Source organism: Entelurus aequoreus, linkage group LG18, assembly GCF_033978785.1.
Source record: "Entelurus aequoreus isolate RoL-2023_Sb linkage group LG18, RoL_Eaeq_v1.1, whole genome shotgun sequence".
NCBI classification, from domain to species: Eukaryota; Metazoa; Chordata; class Actinopteri; order Syngnathiformes; family Syngnathidae; genus Entelurus; species Entelurus aequoreus.
This window is the reverse complement of record NC_084748.1, coordinates 43,793,098-43,812,837: the sequence shown is the minus strand read 5'-3', so window position 1 is coordinate 43,812,837 and position 19,740 is coordinate 43,793,098. Positions and strand designations below refer to the sequence as shown.

General features: G+C 39.0%; 1 protein-coding gene across 6 annotated transcripts in view; it reads right to left on the bottom strand.

The window, feature by feature from the left end:
- Positions 1 to 2,555: 2,555 nt before the first annotated feature.
- Positions 2,556 to 19,740, bottom strand: part of wdr17 (WD repeat domain 17) — a 93,514-nt gene continuing 76,329 nt past the window's right edge. For 2 of the 6 annotated variants that reach the window (XM_062027184.1, XM_062027185.1), the window contains exons 29-32: positions 17,273 to 17,371; positions 10,140 to 10,207; positions 8,792 to 8,880; positions 2,556 to 4,355 (exon numbers count right to left, since the gene is read on the bottom strand). In XM_062027184.1, the coding sequence (XP_061883168.1) occupies positions 4,236 to 4,355; positions 8,792 to 8,880; positions 10,140 to 10,207; positions 17,273 to 17,371 (376 nt within the window). In that variant the 3' untranslated portion in view covers positions 2,556 to 4,235. Of the gene's footprint in view, positions 4,356 to 8,791; positions 8,881 to 10,139; positions 10,208 to 17,272; positions 17,372 to 19,740 lie in introns of those variants that run through there. The other 4 variants (XR_009821884.1, XR_009821885.1, XR_009821882.1 and 1 more) reach the window with 3 other exon arrangements.

Here is a 19,740-nt window from a genome sequence, read left to right as displayed (position 1 = left end):
TATGACAGTAGCGTATGTGTGTGGCCGTGAGGTGAGTGACGTCAGTGAGTGTGTGGGCGAGAGAAGAGAGGGAGCGGTAGCGTGAGTGCCGGCGGGGACTAGTTTGTTTTGTATTATTTTGTAGTTTATTGTCAAAATATACACTCCCATTGTCCACTTAAATATTTCCAAGATATTTCTTTATTCTTAGACAAGGGATTCCCTTCCGTGATTGGTCATTTCTATGGACACAGAAATGACGTCACCTAAAATTGCGTTTACGGCACATAGTAATGTCGTAATTCAGCTCTGAGTGTGACACTTAAGATTCAGTCCTACACTTCGCTGAAAGTGTGAGTAAGACGCTTGATAACTAACTTTTAAGGTGCAGCTTTCAGCGAAGAATTTATTTACTCTTAAGTCAACTCTTAGCAGACTTCTTAGGAGTAATTCTAAGAAGCTTGATAAGTACGGCCCCAGATCTGGGCAAAATACGGCCCGCGGGCCGTTAAGGTTTACAATCCAGCCGACGGACGTTCTGCACATTTTTTTTTTTAGACCTTTACCATCAAAACTGTCGCCGCCATTATGATGTGCAGTGCTCTTTTAAATGACCGTAAGTCTTGAACTATACAAAGTATTTCAATAGTTGAAATCTGCACTTTTGGGTGTTATATGAGTTATTACGGTAATCTACGTCACGGCAGCTCAGACCAGGAACAAAGCAGAGTGGGCGGGGCTTGTTTTCAGCGTGTCAGAAACACATTTTTACAACAAGTGTCTGCATAAAAGTGATGACCTATCATATTGTTGGTGTTTATTACCCTTTGCATTCACATTTTGCTCTTTTGTTACATTTTTGTCGTGTTTTGTAAAAGATAGTTCAAGTTAACGCACCACTGGAGGGGTGGTGAAATTTGACCCATCCCCTTGTTCCACCCACCTGAGCAGCAGCGGTGGCCACGCTCAGGAATAATTTTTTGGGTGATTCAACCCCCAATTCCAACCCTTGATGCACACAACTATGGAGGAGCTGGTCTGAGAAGTAAAAGAGGATACGATGTTCATATGTTGTAGATATTCAGTATTTTATCGTTCATAGATAATATTGTAAATCCCACTTTCTTTATTTTCATGTACATTTTTGGGTGTCCCATTCAGTAAAAAAATTTAAAATCCCATTCCGTTTTTTTGAGGTGGTCTAGTCTTAACTTTTTTAGAACTCTATCGGACATCGTGACTTTTGGTATTAGTGTTCCTGGGTAAAAAAGGGACCCAAAAACCCATACTGTACAGCTAAAGTTAAAGTACCAATGATTGTCACACACACACTAGGCATGTTGAAATGTGTCCTCCGCATTTGACCCATCCCCTTCTTCCACCCCCCTGGGAGGTGAGGGGAGCAGTGAGCAGCAGCGGTGGCCACGCTCAGGAATAATTTTTTGGGTGATTCAACCCCCAAGGTCACGGGCTTAGCTGCTTACCTGCAGTGATTTCTCCAGATCCTCTGAACCCTTTGATGATATTACGGAGCGTAGATGGTGAGATCCCTAAATTCCTTGCAATAGCTGGTTGAGAAAGGTTTTTCTTAAACTGTTCAACAATTTGCTCACGCATTTGTTGAACAATTTGTTGGAATCTACTTTTATACCCAATCATGGCACCCACCTGTTCCCAATTTGCCTGTTCACCTGTGGGATGTTCCAAATAAGTGTTTGATGAGCATTCCTCAACTTTATCAGTATTTATTGCCACCTTTCCCAACTTCTTTGTCACGTGTTGCTGGCGTCAAATTCTAAAGTTAATGATTATTTGCCAAAAAAAATGTTTATCAGTTTGAACATCAAATATGTTGTCTTTGTAGCATATTCAACTGAATATGGGTTGAAAATGATTTGCAAATCATTATATTCCGTTTATATTTACATCTAACACCATTTCCCAACTCATGTGGAAACAGGGTTTGTACCTACAAACGAGTCATAATGATGCAATATGCCTAAATAGCATGTTAGCATCGATTAGCTTGCAGTCATGGATTGGCCAAATATGCCTGATTAGCACACCACACAAGTCAATAACATCAACAAAGCTCACCTTTGTGCGTTCACGCACAGCATAAAATGTTTGGTGGACAAAATGAGACAAAGAAAGAGTGGCATTTCTGTGGCCGCATCGGAGAAAGTCATACATGTAAACTACTGAAATTAGCAGGACAAAACGGCGCTCGCCAAATACTCTCATCAGTGAAGCATGTTTCGTATAAACAGTGGGATTTCTAACAATTAGGAAGGTCTGTGTCATGTTTGCTCTCTAACAGAAACAATATTAAAACAAAAATTCTTATTTTTTTCCACCATCTTTTCCATTTTCACACATTTTTTCAAAAGCTCCATGCAGCCACCAGGGCGGCGCTAAAGAGAGCCGACCCCCGACTTAAATGAATGCATTTTATTTGTTTTTTTCCAGTAACTGCATGTACACAACTGTGAAGATTGCCACGTTATTGTGTTGTTGTTGTTGTGTCTTTTGTGACTGTTGGTAATAACTTAGCACTAGATAGGAAACACAAGGTAAGCCATTGAATGATAGCTTTATTTCAGCTTTTTAAGTGATTGTTTACTACGATGTAAGAAACTATGACTCACATTCTATCTTAGCATCGTCCTACAATAGAGTGAGTCTGACACTGGCAAAGTTAAAAAAATAATAAAAAAGGAACTTTAAAGAAAAAAAAATGTTATGTCTATATAATCACAAATACTTTAAAGGATTTCACATTTGTTGGCTCAGTCGTGTTTTACCAGTAATAACACTTTTATTTTGCTCATCTTTGTGTTTCACTACAATGCCCGGTGGATGTGTGTGTGTGTGTGTGTGTGTGTGTGTGTGTGTGTGTGTGTGTGTGTGTGTGTGTGTGTGTGTGTGTGTGTGTGTGTGTGTGTGTGTGTGTGTGTGTGTGTGTGTGTGTGTGTGTGTGTGTGTGTGTTCTGGCAATGCTTACTTAATGGGGACTTCGCTCTGTTTACACAGTCACCTTTAGGGGACCTCTGACAGTATGGGGACAAAAAAACAGGTCCCCTAAAGACCCTGTTAATGTGCAGTGTGTGTGTGTGTGTGTGTGTGTGTTGTTTTTTTTCTCTGGCAATGCTTACTTAATGGGGACATCTCTCTGTTTACACAATTACCTTTTCACAGTCACCTTTAGGGGACCTCTGACGGTATGGGGACAAAAAAACATAATGTGCAGTGTGTGTTTGTTCTGGCAATGCTTACTTAATGGGGACATCGCTCTGTTTACACAGTCACCTTTAGGGGACCTCTGACGGTATGGGGACAAAAAAACAGGTCCCCTAAAGGCCCTGTTAATGTGCAGTGTGTGTGTGTGTGTTTTTTCTAGCAATGCTTACTTAATGGGGACATCTCTCTGTTTACACAATTACCTTTTCACAGTCACCTTTAGGGGACCTCTGACGGTATGGGGACAAAAAAACATAATGTGCAGTGTGTGTGTGTGTGTGTGTGTTCTGGCAATGCTTACTTAATGGGGACATCGCTCTGTTTACACAGTCACCTTTAGGGGACCTCTGACGGTATGGGGACAAAAAAACAGGTCCCCTAAAGGCCCTGTTAATGTGCAGTGTGTGTGTGTGTGTGTGTGTGTGTGTGTTTTCTGGCAATGCTTACTTAATGGGGACATCTCTCTGTTTACACAGTTACCTTTTCACAGTCACCTTTAGGGGACCTCTGACGGTATGGGGACAAAAAAACAGGTCCCCTAAAGGCCTTGTTAATGTGCAGTGTGTGTGTGTATGTTCTGGCAATGCATATTTAATGGGGACATCGCTCTGTTTACACAGACACCTTTAGGGGACCTCTGACGGTATGGGGACAAAAAAAACAGGTCCCCTAAAGGCCCTGTTAATGTGCAGTGTGTTGTGTGTGTGTGTGTGTGTGTTCTGGCAATGCTTACTTAATGGGGACATCGCTCTGTTTACAGAGTCACCTTTAGCCCTGTTAATGTGCAGTGTGTGTGTGTGTGTGTTCTGGCAATGCTTACTTAATGGGGACATCACTCTGTTTACACAGTCACCTTTAGCCCTGTTAATGTGCAGTGTGTGTGTGTGTGTGTTCTGGCAATGCTTACTTAATGGGGACATCGCTCTGTTTACACAGTCACCTTTAGCCCTGTTAATGTGCAGTGTGTGTGTGTGTGTGTGTGTGTGTGTGTGTGTGTGTGTGTGTGTGTGTGTGTGTTAGAAAGGGTTGATGCGCACTCCTGTTCCCAGTGGGGAGAAAGGGTTGACTTTAGCCCACATTAAAGCATCATTCAGGGAAATTGCAGATTTTCCATCTTCAAGTAAAAAGACAGGACCCTGGATGGAAAAGAGGAGAGAAAAGATTAAAACCCCTCATTAGTAAGAGGCCATGACATGAGGTACACCTGCACAATAATAGGAACGTGCATGGAACAGCTCTGCCGAAACAAACATAATACCGTATTTTCCGGACCATAGGGCGCACCGGATTATGAGGCGCGCTGCCGATGAATGACAGTTGTGACATTCAGACTTTACTTCATTTAAAAAAAAAACGTCCGAACGGTAACGCTCTAATAACTAAAGTTCCTTGGGTGAATAATGTGAACTCACTACACCGGTATGTTTTAGCACTTTCATGGCGAGTTTACTGACAGATTTAAGTAAGAACTTTACACTACTTTATATTAGAAATGGCAACATCGGAGGATGAATGTCCCATAACAAGAAGATAAACAAAAAGAAGATTATCGACTACGGAGTCGGCACGGACTACAAAGGCGGACGCGCGCGATTTTTCAGGATTCATGCAGATCCCGAATACAGATCAGCAGGTACCAGCAGGTAAGAAAAGTTGTCTTAAAATAATTATATATAAGTTGTCACACAACTCTTTTCATGCAAAGGCACATAACTTGTTATCTTCCACTGCAAGTTAGGAGTTGCCACGCCGCAGATGTTTCTGTTTTTCAGCCTGCTAACAGCCAAGGACGGACCTCAAGTACCTCAACGAAGACAAAGCAGAGACAGGACGAAATCACAAGGTTTAGCACATTTCCATTCCGAATAATCACGTATCGTGTCTACTGAGCTGCTTGCATAATATGTGACCCCTCCCTTTGAGAAGCAGCCTCAGCGATGTAACTAGGGAACTCCTGAATAAAATGGAGGGCGCGGGGGCTGTTCCTCAGAGCGTGAGGGGGAGACTGTAACTGAGAGTGCAGCTCCATGCGTTCTCCTCATGAGCAAAATGTATCCCTGTCTCTGCCTGATTCCTTGCTTATTGTTCTGTTTAATAAATAGTTCGGTGCTTAAATCTGACAAGTTGCTTTTAATAATAATAATAATAATAATAACTGGGATTTATATAGCGCTTTTCTAAGTACCCAAAGTCGCTTTACATGTTAAAAACCCATCATTCAATCACACCTAGTGGTGGTAAGCTACTTTCGTAGCCACAGCTGCCCTGGGGTAGACTGACGGAAGCGTGGCTGCCAATTTGCGCCTACGGCCCCTCCGACCACCACCTATCATTCATTCATTCAACATTCATTCACCGGTGTGAGCGGCACCGGGGGCAAGGGTGAAGTGTCCTGCCCAAGGACACAACGGCATGGTAAGAGGCGGGGAGCGAACCTGCAACCCTCAGGTTTCTGACACGGGCGCTCTACCCACTACGCCATGCCGCCCCATTTTTTTGCATAATATTGCGAAAAAAAACGCTACATAATATGTCTTACCTTATACACACACCATAATAATACTCGTATGTCCATCAAGCGGTGCTCACCAAAGTCGTACTAAAACATTTTGATAGATTTTTGAGCGCCGTGTGTAATGTTCTATATTTTCAATGGAACATATAAAATGTTGGTGTTTACTTGAGTCACATTGCCATCATACGGCAGTCTACATGTAGCTCTTATGATTGACTGCCATCTACTGGTCACACTTTTTACACCATGTATCAAAAAAAAATTGCTCCGAGGTCGGTAAGCAAAACCAGGATTATTCCGTACATTAGGCACACCGGGTTATAGGGCGCACTGTCGAGTTTTGTGGGGAAAAAAGGATTTTAAGTGCGCCTTATAGTCCGGAAAATAGGGTAATTAGTTTTGATTAGTAGTTCACGTGTGACTACAGGTGTACATAGCAGTTGTGTTAACTCCAGTATTTTTACGTTTGTATTAGTAACAGCTGTTCTCTTTATATAAATAAAATGGACCTTCATAAGGGGTGTTTGAATCACATTAGAGCAGGTGTGCCCAAGCGTTTGGCCTCCAAGGTCCATAGTGAAAATGTGCCAATGGTCCACCAGCCAAACGGCGTATTTTACCATGCAACAGCACCACCAGTAAGGAATTACCGCCATAAAGTTGTGGTCAAAAGTTGACTTGTAAAGAACATAATGTCATGGCTGTCCTAAGTTTCCAATCATTTCTACAACTCTTATTTTTTTGTGATAGAGTGATTGGAGCACATACTTGTTGGTCACAAAAAAACATTCATGAAGTTTGCTTCTTTTATGAATTTATTATGGGTCTACTGAAAATGTGAGCAAATCTGCTGGGTCAAAAGTATACATACAGCAATGTTAATATTTGCTTACATGTCCCTTGGCAAGTTTCACCGCAATAAGGCACTTTTGGTAGCCATCCACAAGCTTCTGCTTGAATTTTTGACCACTCCTCTTGACAAAATTGGTGCAGTTCAGCTAAGTTTTCTCCTCCCAACATATTGCTGGGTATTGTGGCCAAACAGCTCAATTTTTGTTTCATCTGACATCACATGGACAAAGATAAGACCTTCTGGAGGAAAGTTCTGAGGTCAGATGTAACAAAAAATGAGCTGTTTGGCCACAATACCCAGCAATATGGTGTTCCTTTAATCCCAGGAACACCAATTCCTACCGTCAAGCATGGTGGTGGTAGTATTATGCTCTGGGCCTGTTTTGCTGCCAATGGAACTGGTGCTTTACAGGGAGTAAATGGGACAATGAAAAAGGAGGATTACCTCCAAATTCTTCAGGACAACCTAAAATCATCAGCCCGGAGGTTGGGTCTTGGGTGCAGTTGGGTGTTCCAACAGGACAATGACCTCAAACACACGTCAAAAGTGGTAAAGAAATGGCTAAATCAGGCTAGAATTAAGTTTTTAGAATGGCCTTCCCAAAGTCCTGACTTAAACGTGTGGACAATGCTGAAGAAACAAGTCCATGTCAGAAAACCAACACATTTAGCTGAACTGCACCAATTTTGTCAAGAGGAGTGGTCAAAAATTCAAGCAGAAGCTTGTGGATGGCTACCAAAAGCGCCTTATTGCAGTGAAACTTGCCAAGGGACATGTAAGCAAATATTAACATTGCTGTATGTATACTTTTGATTTGCTGACATTTTCAGTAGACCCATAATAAATCCATAAAAGAACCAAACTTCATGAATGTTAGGATTAGACTGAATTTTTTTTTTCCTCACCCTGCCCTATCCCCAGGGTTTACCTGTTTCTCACCTTTTTTGTAAGGGGTACCGGAAGTTGGCAGACCCGTCAGCGATCCTGTTCTGTCTCCCTGTAATGTTTGCCTGATCTTGAATGGGATTGTGCGGAAAATCTTAATTTCCCCTCAGGAATTAATAAAGTGATTCTGATTACCATAAAATTTACCGTGGTTTTTACACCAAATTACTATAAATTGAAAAACTGGACCACTGTTGTTTTTATGTTAAAATTGTAGTGATTAAGCTGCCGGGTTTTTTTACTGTAAAATCTATGGGCCAATTTTTTTTTACAGTGCATTACTAATATATTGAAAAACTGTTCCACTGGTATTTTTACCACTACATTTTTTACCGTAAAATCTACATTCCCTTTGTTCACTACTGTAAATGGAAAAATTGTACCGCTGACGATTTTACTGTAAATTTCAGGCGACTGAGCTGCCTGGACACTGGCTGAGAGTTGGTGGGCGGCTCTCTTGGTTGCTTTGTTGGGTCTGCTCCCTGTCTCTGGCCATGCTCCCCCCACCCCAGCAGACGATGGCATGGAACACCGCAGAGGCCACCACAGTGTATATTTTGTTTTTGTTGTTGTTGTTTTACTTTTGTGGCTGTGTGTAGAAGTGGCTGGTTGCATCAGCTTTAATGTCCTTTGTGTTCTTTGATGTTTCCCTCTTACACAAATGTTTATGTGTGCTATGGCTATGAGGTTTTTTTCCCCTTGGCCTCAGTCTGGACCCCCTCTCCAGGGGCCCAGGCTTAGACTGAATTTTTTATTATTTTTTTCTCACCCCCTAAGCGTTTACCTGTTTCTCACCTTTTTTTAAGGGCCGCCGGAAGTTGGCAGACCCGTCAGCGATCCTGTTCTGTCTCCCTGTAATGTTTGTCAGATCTTGAATGGGATTGTGCTGAAAATCTGATTCTGCCAAGTTTTTACAGTAAAATATTTAGACTTTTTAACAGTGTGGCCCTGCGATGAGGTGGCGACTTGTCCAGGGTGTACCCCGCCTTCCGCCCGATTGTAGCTGAGATAGGCTCCAGCGCCCCCCGCGACCCCGAAGGGAATAAGCGGTAGAAAATGGATGGAAGAGTGTGGCCTTGCGGACCTGCCGTCAATAACTTTGCAGCTTGAGAAAAGGTCATTATGATGAATAATGTATTAAATTTGGTAGCCACCTTTTGGCGGGCCCCGCTTTGGGCATCCCTGCATTAGCGTTTGCACATGTACCTCAGCAATGTCCGCCAGGTTGACGGCACCAGTCGGTGAACAGAAAGACTCACCTGTATTCTGTGACCGGTGAAACAGGAAAGCTGAACATCGGAGTGGCTCGGAAGATTGGAACCCGTCACATAATCAGCACCACACAACACTAACGGAAGGAGAGAAGGTGGTTTGATTAGATTTTGGTCAACATTTTAGAGGTTAAGGTTAGGGATGATGTTTGATAAGAAATTATCGAGTTCGAGCCCATTATCGAATCCTCTTATCAAATCGATTCCTTATCGATTCTCTTATCGAATCCAGATAGGTTGTTGTATACGGAAAAAAACTAAAAAATATTTGGTTTAACAAAAGCTCACTTTTATTTTATAAGAAAAAACTAAAATAAATTAAATAAATAAATATTGACTGTTAAAAAAAAAAAAAAAAAATATTGACTGTTGTTACCCAAAGTATATTAAGTGGGATTTTTCAGAAAAACAAATATATACAGTAACAAAAAAACAACCTGTCTCTGAGATCACTATAGGTGTATAAATAATAATATAGTGTTAAATAAAATCAGTCCCTTGGGCACAAAACTAAAAATAATACAGCTCTCCAAAAAGTGCACTTCTGCTGCTATTGGAACATACTAACTACACACACAGGCAGACAGCTAACAAACAATCCAAGACGTCTAATAAAGTTCCAAAGCAGATTAATCCATTTAGGCTCTCTATTGTTGTTGATCTTGCTTTGTCTTTTCCTATCTTTACTTTTGTCTTGCACTGGTTATTTTGTATTTTTTTAAACTGAAATACACACAATGACAAATGTATAAGCTATGTGATCCAATTAACATACTGAAATGTGTAAATATTAGCTTCACACAAATATACAGTACTATCATCAAACAAATACTTCTGAGTGTTGAAACTATTTCGATGGTGGAAATACACGACTGGCAGCCATTTTAAGTCCTCAAAACATCCATTGAAACAGTGCACAAAAATCGTTTTTCAATAAACATCTTACTATCAAATTTAACCACTTTCCACCTTAATATTGAGTTACATAAACAAGTTAAACAGTTTACTTACAGACTTATCTTTTCCAAGGCTTGTAAGAGCTAACACAACTTGTCTACTTCTCGTCACCAACCCGGAAGTGCCCAAACTATTGACGCGTAGTATTTTCATACCGCCACAAGGTGTCAGTAAGAGTCTACAATCAGATGGGCATAACATTGCCCATTTGGGATTCGTTCCCAGGGATTCGAATAAAGAACCAACTCTTTTCTTTACTATAACAGGTACCGGTTCTCAAAAAGGGATTCGAGTCCATAGAATTGGTTCTTTTCTTATCGAACAACCGGGAGAATCGGTTTCGAACATCATCCCTAATTAAGGTCAGTTCTTACAATACCTGCGTTCAAAGGCAGGATTCTCCTCTCAAGGCTTTGGAACTTTTCTTTCTGACACTCTGATGGAGGACTGTCAAAGAGGCAGACATACAGTACATGTGTGCTTATACCATACTTGCCAACCCTCCCGTTTTTAGCGGGAGAATCCCGGTATTCAGCGCCTCTCCCGACAACCTCCCGGCAGAGATTTTCTCCCGACAAACTCCCGGTATTCAGCCGGAGCTGGAGGCCACGCCCCCTCCAGCTCAATGCCGACCTGACTGGGGACAGCCTGTTCTCACGTCCGCTTTCCCAGCAGCTTGCCTGCCCAATGACGTCATAACATCTACGGCTTTTAGAGAGTAGAGTGCACAACAAGGAGAGAGAGTTCTTGGTTTCTTATGCGGGTTTATTGTTAGGCAGTTTCATTAACGTCCTCCCAGCGCGGTAACAACACACAACAACAGCAGTCACGTTTAGTCTACCGTAAAGCAGTTCGTCTGCCGTAAACAGCAATGTTGTGACACTCTTAAACAGGACAATACTGCCACCTACTGGATAGCCTGCAGAACACTGAAATTCAAGTATGTCTTTTATTTATATGTATAATAAAATAAAAAATAAAAAATATATACATATATATATATATATAGCTAGAATTCACTGAAAGTCAAGTATTTCATATATATAAATATATATATATATATATATATATATATATATATATATATATATATATATATATATATATATATATATATATATATATATATATATATATATATATATATATTATATATATATATGAAATACTTGATTTGGTGAATTCTAGCTGTAAATACACTCTCCTCTTAACCACGCCCTTAGCCACGCCCCAACCACGCCCCCGCCCCAAACACGCCCCCCCCCACCTCCCAATATTGGAGGTCTCAAGGTTGGCAAGTATGGCTTATACAGTACAGTATTGAACTGTAACAAACTTTTTTTTGTAACATGTAATGAATGTTTAAGTGAAATATTTCTACTTGGGCTGTTAAAATTAGAGCATTAATAGGGATGAATTAATTTGCCTGATTAACCTAATCTTAACAATGAGTCGTAATCCCTCAACCACTGGCACGTGTTTTTACACGATATTGACCAAAAGTATTTGAACACCCATCCAAATGATGAGAATCAGGTGTCCTAATCACTTGGCCCGGCCACAGGTGTGTAAAATCAAGCACTTAGGCATGGAGACTGTTTCTACAAACATTTGTGAAAGAATGGGCCGCTCTCAGTGATTTCCAGCGTGGAACTGTCATAGGATGCCACCTGTGCAACAAATCTCAGGGTTTCCCACACATTAATTTATTTGTGGTGGCCCGCCACGAAAGAATGACGTCCGCCACAAATTAAAAAAAAATATATATATATAAATGTATTTATTTATTTATTTTTTTTTTTCCTCTCCAGGCAAATCATATAGTTGATGTAGATGCCCATATCGCCTGTTCAGATTTACTTTACAAAAGAGAAGTGTAGGATACTTCTCTTGTTGCCTTATTTGTATTTGACTTTATTAAATGTATTTATATTAGAAACACAACATGTGTATATAAAAAAGGGTGCAAAGTCTGCAGGCAGTAGGGAACACATGGTTAAGTGTAGGGAGTAAAACTGATGGCAGTCTAAAGTTCAAGCTTTTTGGAGCTCTTTGTTCAGTGGATCAGATGTTTGATGAAGCTTTGTGTCTATCTACCACCACTACTGTTTTCTGTTTATTTGTTACTGACTGTGGCAGGACACCTCTGCCTCTGTTTCACTTTATGTTGCTGGTAAATAATATGGTTGTAGTAGTAGGCTAAAGTTAAATTATTTAGTATGCACTAATTAAAGGGGCAGAGCTTTGAGACATTTTAGCTTTTATATTTTATAAGATATATTTTTTGTAAGAACCACAATTAATAAATATATTCCAGTGAATAACTTATTGTTCAAATCTGTATATAAATATGTACATAAAGTGTTGTAATTATATTGTAAAATGGATGGATGGATGGACGTTTAAAACAAAACTGTTATTATTAATTAGTAAGTATACATTTTTTGAGCCTTTTTAGAGAAAATCAAATCATTGTAGTAAATTATGCAAATTACTCGATGATGTCATGGTGACCACGCCCATAGCCACGCCCCCACCGCCACAGGTATCTTGGCAGTTTATGGGAAACACTGAATCTAGTCGTGAAATTTCCTCGCTCCTAAATATTCTGGGTTTGGAGGTACGTTTCGGACTGCATAGTGCCGAATGTGGAAATTTGGTGGAGGAGGAATTATGGTGCTTTTCAGGAGTTGGGCTTGGCCCCTTAGTTCCAGTGAAATGAACTTTGAATGCTCCAGGATACCAAAATTATTTTGGACAATTCCATGCTCCCAACCTCGTGGGAACAGTTTGGAGCGGGCCCCTTCCTCATCCAAAATGACATAAAGCAAGGTCCATAAAGACATGGATGACAAGAGTCTGGTGTGGATGAAATTTGACTGGCCCGCTACGCTGTAGCATAAGCGACAACAGCTTGCTCCTCCTCCTGCTAAACTTGACGTGGACCCACCAAAAATTGTAACTTTCGACTCCAGCAGTGACGCGGACCGCAGAGCTGTGATTGGTCAGCTTTTGCTGAGACGGGTCCCCGAAGCACTGGAGGACGATGTCATGCTTGAAATGCATAAATGATTGTGTGTGTGAAAACAGCAGTCAGTGAACATTTGCAAAATAAAAACTGTGCCTCAGTGTGCTGACTTGGTTGTTTGCAGTGACGCTTGATTTGCACAAAAAGTTAGCACAACAATATACAGTCGTGGTCAAAAGCTGACATACACGTGTAAAGAACATCATGTCATGGCTGTCTTGAGTTTCCAATCATTTCTACAACTCTTATTTTTTTGTGATAGAGTGATTGGAGCACATACTTGTTGGTCACATAACACATTCATGAAGTTTGGTTGTTTTATGAATTTATTATGGGTCTACTGAAAATGTGAGCAAATCTGCTGGGTCAAAAGTATACATACAGCAATGTTAATATTTGCTTACATGTCCCTTGGCAAGTTTCACTGCAATAACACACTTTTGGTAGCCATCCACAAGCTTCTGGTTAGATTTTTGACCACTCCTAGTGACAAAATTGGTGTAGTTCAGCTAAATGTGTTGGTTTTCTGACATGGACTTGTTTCTTCAGCATTGTCCACACGTTTAAGTCAGGACTTTGGTAAGGTCATTCTAAAACCTTCATTCTAGCCTGATTTAGCCATTCCTTTACCACTTTTGACGTGTGTTTGGGGTCATTGTCCTGTTGGAACACCCAACTGCGCCCAAGACCCAACCTCCGGGCTAATGATTTTAGGTTGTCCTGAAGAATTTGGAGGTAATCCTCCTTTTTCATTGTCCCATTTACTTTCTGTAAAGCACCAGTTCCATTGGCAGCAAAACAGGCCCTGAGCATAATACTACCACCACCATGCTTGACGGTAGATATGGTGTTCCTGGGATTAAAGGCCTCACCTTTTCTCCTCCAAACATATTGCTGGGTATTGTGGCCAAACAGCTCCATTTTTGTTTCATCTGACATCACATGGACAAAGATAAGACCTTCTGGAGGAAAGTTCTGTGGTCAGCAATATGTTTGGAGGAGAAAAGGTGAGGCCTTTAATCCCAGGAACACCAAACCTACCGTCAAGCATGGTGGTGGTAGTATTATGCTTTGGGCCTGTTTTGCTGCCAATGGAACTGGTGCTTTACAGAGAGTAAATGGGACAATGAAAAAGGAGGATTACCTCCAAATTCTTCAGGACAACCTAAAATCATCAGCCCGGAGGTTGGGTCTTGGGCGCAGTTGGGTGTTCCCACAGGACAATGACTCCAAACACACGTCAAAAGTGGTAAAGGAATGGCTAAATCAGGCTAGAATTAGGGTGCTAGAATGGCCTTCCCAAAATGTGGACAATGCTGAAGAAACAAGTCCACGTCAGGAAAACTGACAAATTTAGCTGAACTGCACCAATTTTGTCAAAAGGAGTGGTCAAAAATGCAAGCAGAAGCTTGTGGATGGCTACCAAAAGCGCCTTATTGCAGTGAAACTTGCCAAATATTAACATTGCTGTATGTATACTTTTGACCCAGCACATTTGCTCACATTTTCAGTACACCCATAATAAATTCATAAACTTCATGAATGTTTTTTGTGACCAACAAGTATGTGCTCCAATCACTCCATCACAAAAAAATAAGAGTTGTAGAAATGATTGGAAACTCAAGACAGCCATGACATTATGTTCTTTACAAATGTGACCACGACTATAAATAGTTCTTTAACAGTTTTGTTAGTTTACAATAACACAACTCTCTGGTGTCCCACAGCCCAAACTGCCTAATAGCGTTGCAAATTTGACCGTCCTCTGCCGCAACTCGTTCAGGGCTTGGGCAACCTGCGGCTTCCTTTTCTTGGTAACGTGTGCATAATAAACTAAGATGTTCTTTTCCATTAGATTTTTCTTTAGTTATTTAGAATTTTGGTACAGTAAAAACCTTTTAAACAAAGTGTTTGCTAGTGAAATTTTCTGAAATTGGTAGGTATATTCATGCTATCGTTTACATTTTCAGAATGCATAATATTGTTTTTTAGAGAAATGTTTTGACATTTTGTCATTATTGTTAATATTATCAGGAATTAATTTTCGGCAGCAGCAATGTGGCCATTTGGGTAGTTTTTAGCTCTAAAAGGGGTATGTCAACAAGTAAACAGTACAGTAGGTACTTGATTTTAAATATATGTAATGCTCATAAAGGTATTCTAGTAAAATATGCAGAGATGAAATGTGTCAATATCAAAATATTACTTGAAATCAATTTTCGGCAGCAGCAATATGGCCATTTGGGTAGTTTTTAGCTCCAAAAAGGGTATTTCAACAAGTAAACAGTACATTAGGTTTTTGATTTTGATATATGTAATGCTCATAAAGGTATTCTAGTAAAATATGCAGAGATGAAATGTTTCAATATCAAAATGTTACTTGAAATAATTTTTTGGCAGCAGCAAAGTGGTCGTTTTGGTAGTTTTTAGCTTTGAAAAGGGTATTTCAACAAGTAAACAGTACAGTAAGTACTTGATTTATATACTGTATATGTAACGCTAATAAGGCTATTCTAGTAAAATATGCAGAGATTAAATGTGTCAATATCAAAATATTACTTGAAATCAATTTTTGGCAGCAGCAAAGTGGCCATTTAGGTAGTTTTTAGCTCTCAAAAGGGTATGTCAACAAGTAAACAGTACAGTAGGTACTTGATTTTAAATATATGTAATTTCATTAAGGTATTCTAGTAAAATATGCAGAGATGAAATGTGTCGATATCAAAATGTTACTTGAAAACAATTTTTGGCAGCAGCAAAGTGGTCGTTTGGTAGTTTTTAGCTTTGTAAAGGGTATTTAAACAAGTAAACAGTACACTAGGTACTTGATTTATATATATGTAATGCTAATAAGGCTATTCTAGTAAAATATGCAGAGATTAAATGTGTCAATATCAAAATATTACTTGAAATCAATTTTTGGCAGCAGCAAAGTGGCCATTTGTGTAGTTTTTAGCTGTAAAAAGGGTATTTCAACAAGTAAACAGTACAGTAGGTACTTGATTTTAAATATATGTAATGCTAATAAGGCTATTCTAGTAAAATATGCAGCAATAAGATGTGTCAATATCAAAATATTACATGAAATCAATTTTCGGCAGCAACAAAGTGGCCATTTGGGTAGTTTTTAGCTCCAAAAAGGGTATTTCAACAAGTAAACAGTACAGTAGGTTTTTGATTTTGATATATGTAATGCTCATAAAGGTATTCTAGTAAAATATGCAGAGATGAAATGTTTCAATATCAAAATGTTACTTGAAATAATTTTTTGGCAGCAGCAAAGTGGTCGTTTTGGTAGTTTTTAGCTTTGAAAAGGGTATTTCAACAAGTAAACAGTACAGTAAGTACTTGATTTATATACTGTATATGTAACGCTAATAAGGCTATTCTAGTAAAATATGCAGAGATTAAATGTGTCAATATCAAAATATTACTTGAAATCAATTTTTGGCAGCAGCAAAGTGGCCATTTAGGTAGTTTTTAGCTCTCAAAAGGGTATGTCAACAAGTAAACAGTACAGTAGGTACTTGATTTTAAATATATGTAATTTCATTAAGGTATTCTAGTAAAATATGCAGAGATGAAATGTGTCGATATCAAAATGTTACTTGAAAACAATTTTTGGCAGCAGCAAAGTGGTCGTTTTGGTAGTTTTTAGCTTTGTAAAGGGTATTTAAACAAGTAAACAGTACACTAGGTACTTGATTTATATATATGTAATGCTAATAAGGCTATTCTAGTAAAATATGCAGAGATTAAATGTGTCAATATCAAAATATTACTTGAAATCAATTTTCGGCAGCAATAAAGTGGCCATTTGGGTAGTTTTTAGCTCCAAAAAGGGTATTTCAACAAGTAAACAGTACAGTAGGTACTTGATTTACATATATGTAATGCTAATAAAGGTATTCTAGTAAAATATGCAGAGATGAAATGTGTCAATATCAAAATGTTACTTGAAATCAATTTTTGGCAGCAGCAAAGTGGCCATTTGGGTAGTTTTTAGCTCTAAAAAGGGTATTTCAACAAGTAAACAGTACAGTAAGTACTTGATTTATATATATGTAACGCTAATAAGGCTATTCTAGTAGAATATGCAGCGATAAGATGTGTCAATATCAAAATATTACTTGAAATACATTTTTGGCGGCAGCAAAGTGGCCATTTGGGTAGTTTCCCTCAGGAGACACTGCCACCTAGCGTTTTGGATGGGAATTACAAGTCCCGTCCTCAAGACTACGACTCTGGTAGCATCACAATTGGAGCATTAAGGAGTCGTAGAGTGCTGAATCTCATCGTCAGAAGTTGATAAAGTGAATATAAGTTGTGCATTGTTGGATTTATAGTACTACCGGACATAGACCACCCAATGTATTGTTGTACCCTTTGTGTGTGTGTGTGTGTGTGTGTGTGTGTGTGTGTGTGTGTGTGTGTGTGTGTGTGTGTGTGTGTGTGTGTGTGTGTGTGTGTGTGTGTTGACCTACTTGCCGTTACTTTGAGTGCACGCCCGCCAGGCATCCAGCTCCATCGACAGCTGCTCAATTTTCAGAGGAAGACTCACTTCTCTCCGCTTCAATAACTGACTGCGTAACAGAGAGGGAAACTTAAGTCATTGTTCAATTTACCGGTAGTATTGTTTTGTTTTTTACATCATCTCAAATATTATACTGTTAGGAAACTTTACTGCTCTCAGATGGGTATTACAAAACCCAAAACCAGTGAAGTTGGCATGTAAATGGTAAATAAAAAGAGAATACAATGATTTGCTAATCCTTTTCAACTTATATTCAATTGAATAGACTGCAAAGACAAGATATTTAATGTTCACACTGAGAAACTATTTTTTTTTTTTCCCCAAATAATCATTAAATTTAAATTTAATGGCAGCAACACATTGCAAAAAAGTTGGCACAGGGGCATTTTTACCACTGTGTTACATGGCCTTTCCTTTTAACAACACTCAGTAAACGTTTGGAAACTTCCGAGACCACATTTTCGAGTTTTTCAAGTGGAATTCTTTCCCATTCTTGCTTGATGTACAGCTTAAGTTGTTCAACAGTCCGGGGGTCTCCGTTGTGCTATTTTAGGCTTCATAATGTGCCACACATTTTCAATGGGAGACAGGTCTGGACTACAGGCAGGCCAGTCTAGTACCCGCACTCTTTTACTACGAAGCCACGTTGATGTAACACGTGGCTTGGCATTGTCTTGCTGAAATAAGCAGGGGCGTCCAAAACCTGTATGTACCTTTCAGCATTAATGGTGCCTTCACAGATGTGGAAGTTATCCATGCCTTAGGCCAGGGGTCACCAACGCGGTGCCCGCGGGCACCAGGTAGCCCGTAAGGACCAGATGAGTAGCCCGCTGGCCTGTTCTAAAAATAGCTCAAATAGCAGCACTTAACAGTAAGCTGCCTCTATTTTTTAAATTGTATTTATTTACTAGCAAGCTGGTCTCGCTTTGCCCGACATTTTTAATTCTAAGAGAGACAAAACTCAAATAGAATTTGAAAATCCAAGAAAATATTTGAAAGACTTGGTCTTCACTTGTTTAAATAAATTCATAATTTTTATATAACTTTCAGAAAGACAATTTTAGAGAAAAAATACAACCTTTTTTAAACACATATACCGTAATTTCCGGACTATAAGCCGCACCAGCTAAATTTAGGGGAAAATACAGATTGCTCCATATATAAGCCGCACCCGACTATAAGCCGCAGGGTTTTGATGTGTAATTACCGTAGTATAACTATAAATCTTTCAATCATTCAATTCAAACTTTCACATCTTTGACATGGCGAACAGCATCCGTGCAGAGTACAAATAATACAACGGTGCAAAGTAGTACAAAGTGCTCGCCTGTACGTTATCAAAATAACCAGCCTACCGGTATATGAAAAGTCAGTCTTTAATCATTGTGTCATCGTCTTCCTCCTGCGTACTAAAACCACCGAAATCCTCTTCGTCGGTGTCGGAGAAGAACAGGCCGTAAATAAGCCGCACCCTTGTATAAGCCGCAGGGACCAGAACGAGGGGAAAAAGTAGCGGCTTATAGTCCGGAAATTACGGTACCTTTTTACCTTTTAAATTCCTTCCTCTTCTTTCCTGACAATTTAAATCAATGTTCAAGTAAATTTATTTTTTTTATTGTAAAGAATAATAAATACATTTTAATTTAATTCTTCATTTTAGCTTCTGTTTTTTCGACGAAGAATATTTGTGAAATATTTCTTCAAACTTATTATGATTACAATTCAAAACAATTATTCTGGCAAATCTAGAAAATCTGTAGAATCAAATTTAAAATCTTATTTCAAAGTCTTTTGAATTTCTTTTAAACATTTTATTCTGGAAAATATAGAAGAAATAATGATTTGTCTTTGTTAGAAATATAGCTTGGTCCAATTTGTTATATATTCTAACAAAGTGCAGGTCGGATTTTAACCTATTTAAAACATGTCAACAAAATTCTAAAATTAATCTTAATCAGGAAATATTACTAATGATGTTCCATAAATTCTTTTTTTAATTTTTTCAAAAAGAATCGAATTAGCTAGTTTTTCTCTTCTTTTTTTCGGTTGAATTTTGAATTTTAAAGAGTCAAAGTTGAAGATAAACTATGTTTCAAAATTTAATTGTCATTTTTTTTGTGTTTTCTCCTCTTTTAAATCATTCAATTAAGTGTAAATATCATTAATTATTAATAATAACATAGAGTTAAAGGTAAATTGAGCAAATTGGCTATTTCTGGCAATTTATTTAAGTGTGTATCAAACTGGTAGCCCTTCGCATTAATCACTACCCAAGAAGTAGCTCTTGGTTTCTAAAAGGTTGGTGACCCCTGCCTTAGGCACTAATACACCCCCATACAATCACACATGCTGGCTTTTCAACTTTGCGCCTATAACAATCCGGATGGTTCTTTTCCCTCTTTGGTCCGGAGGACACGA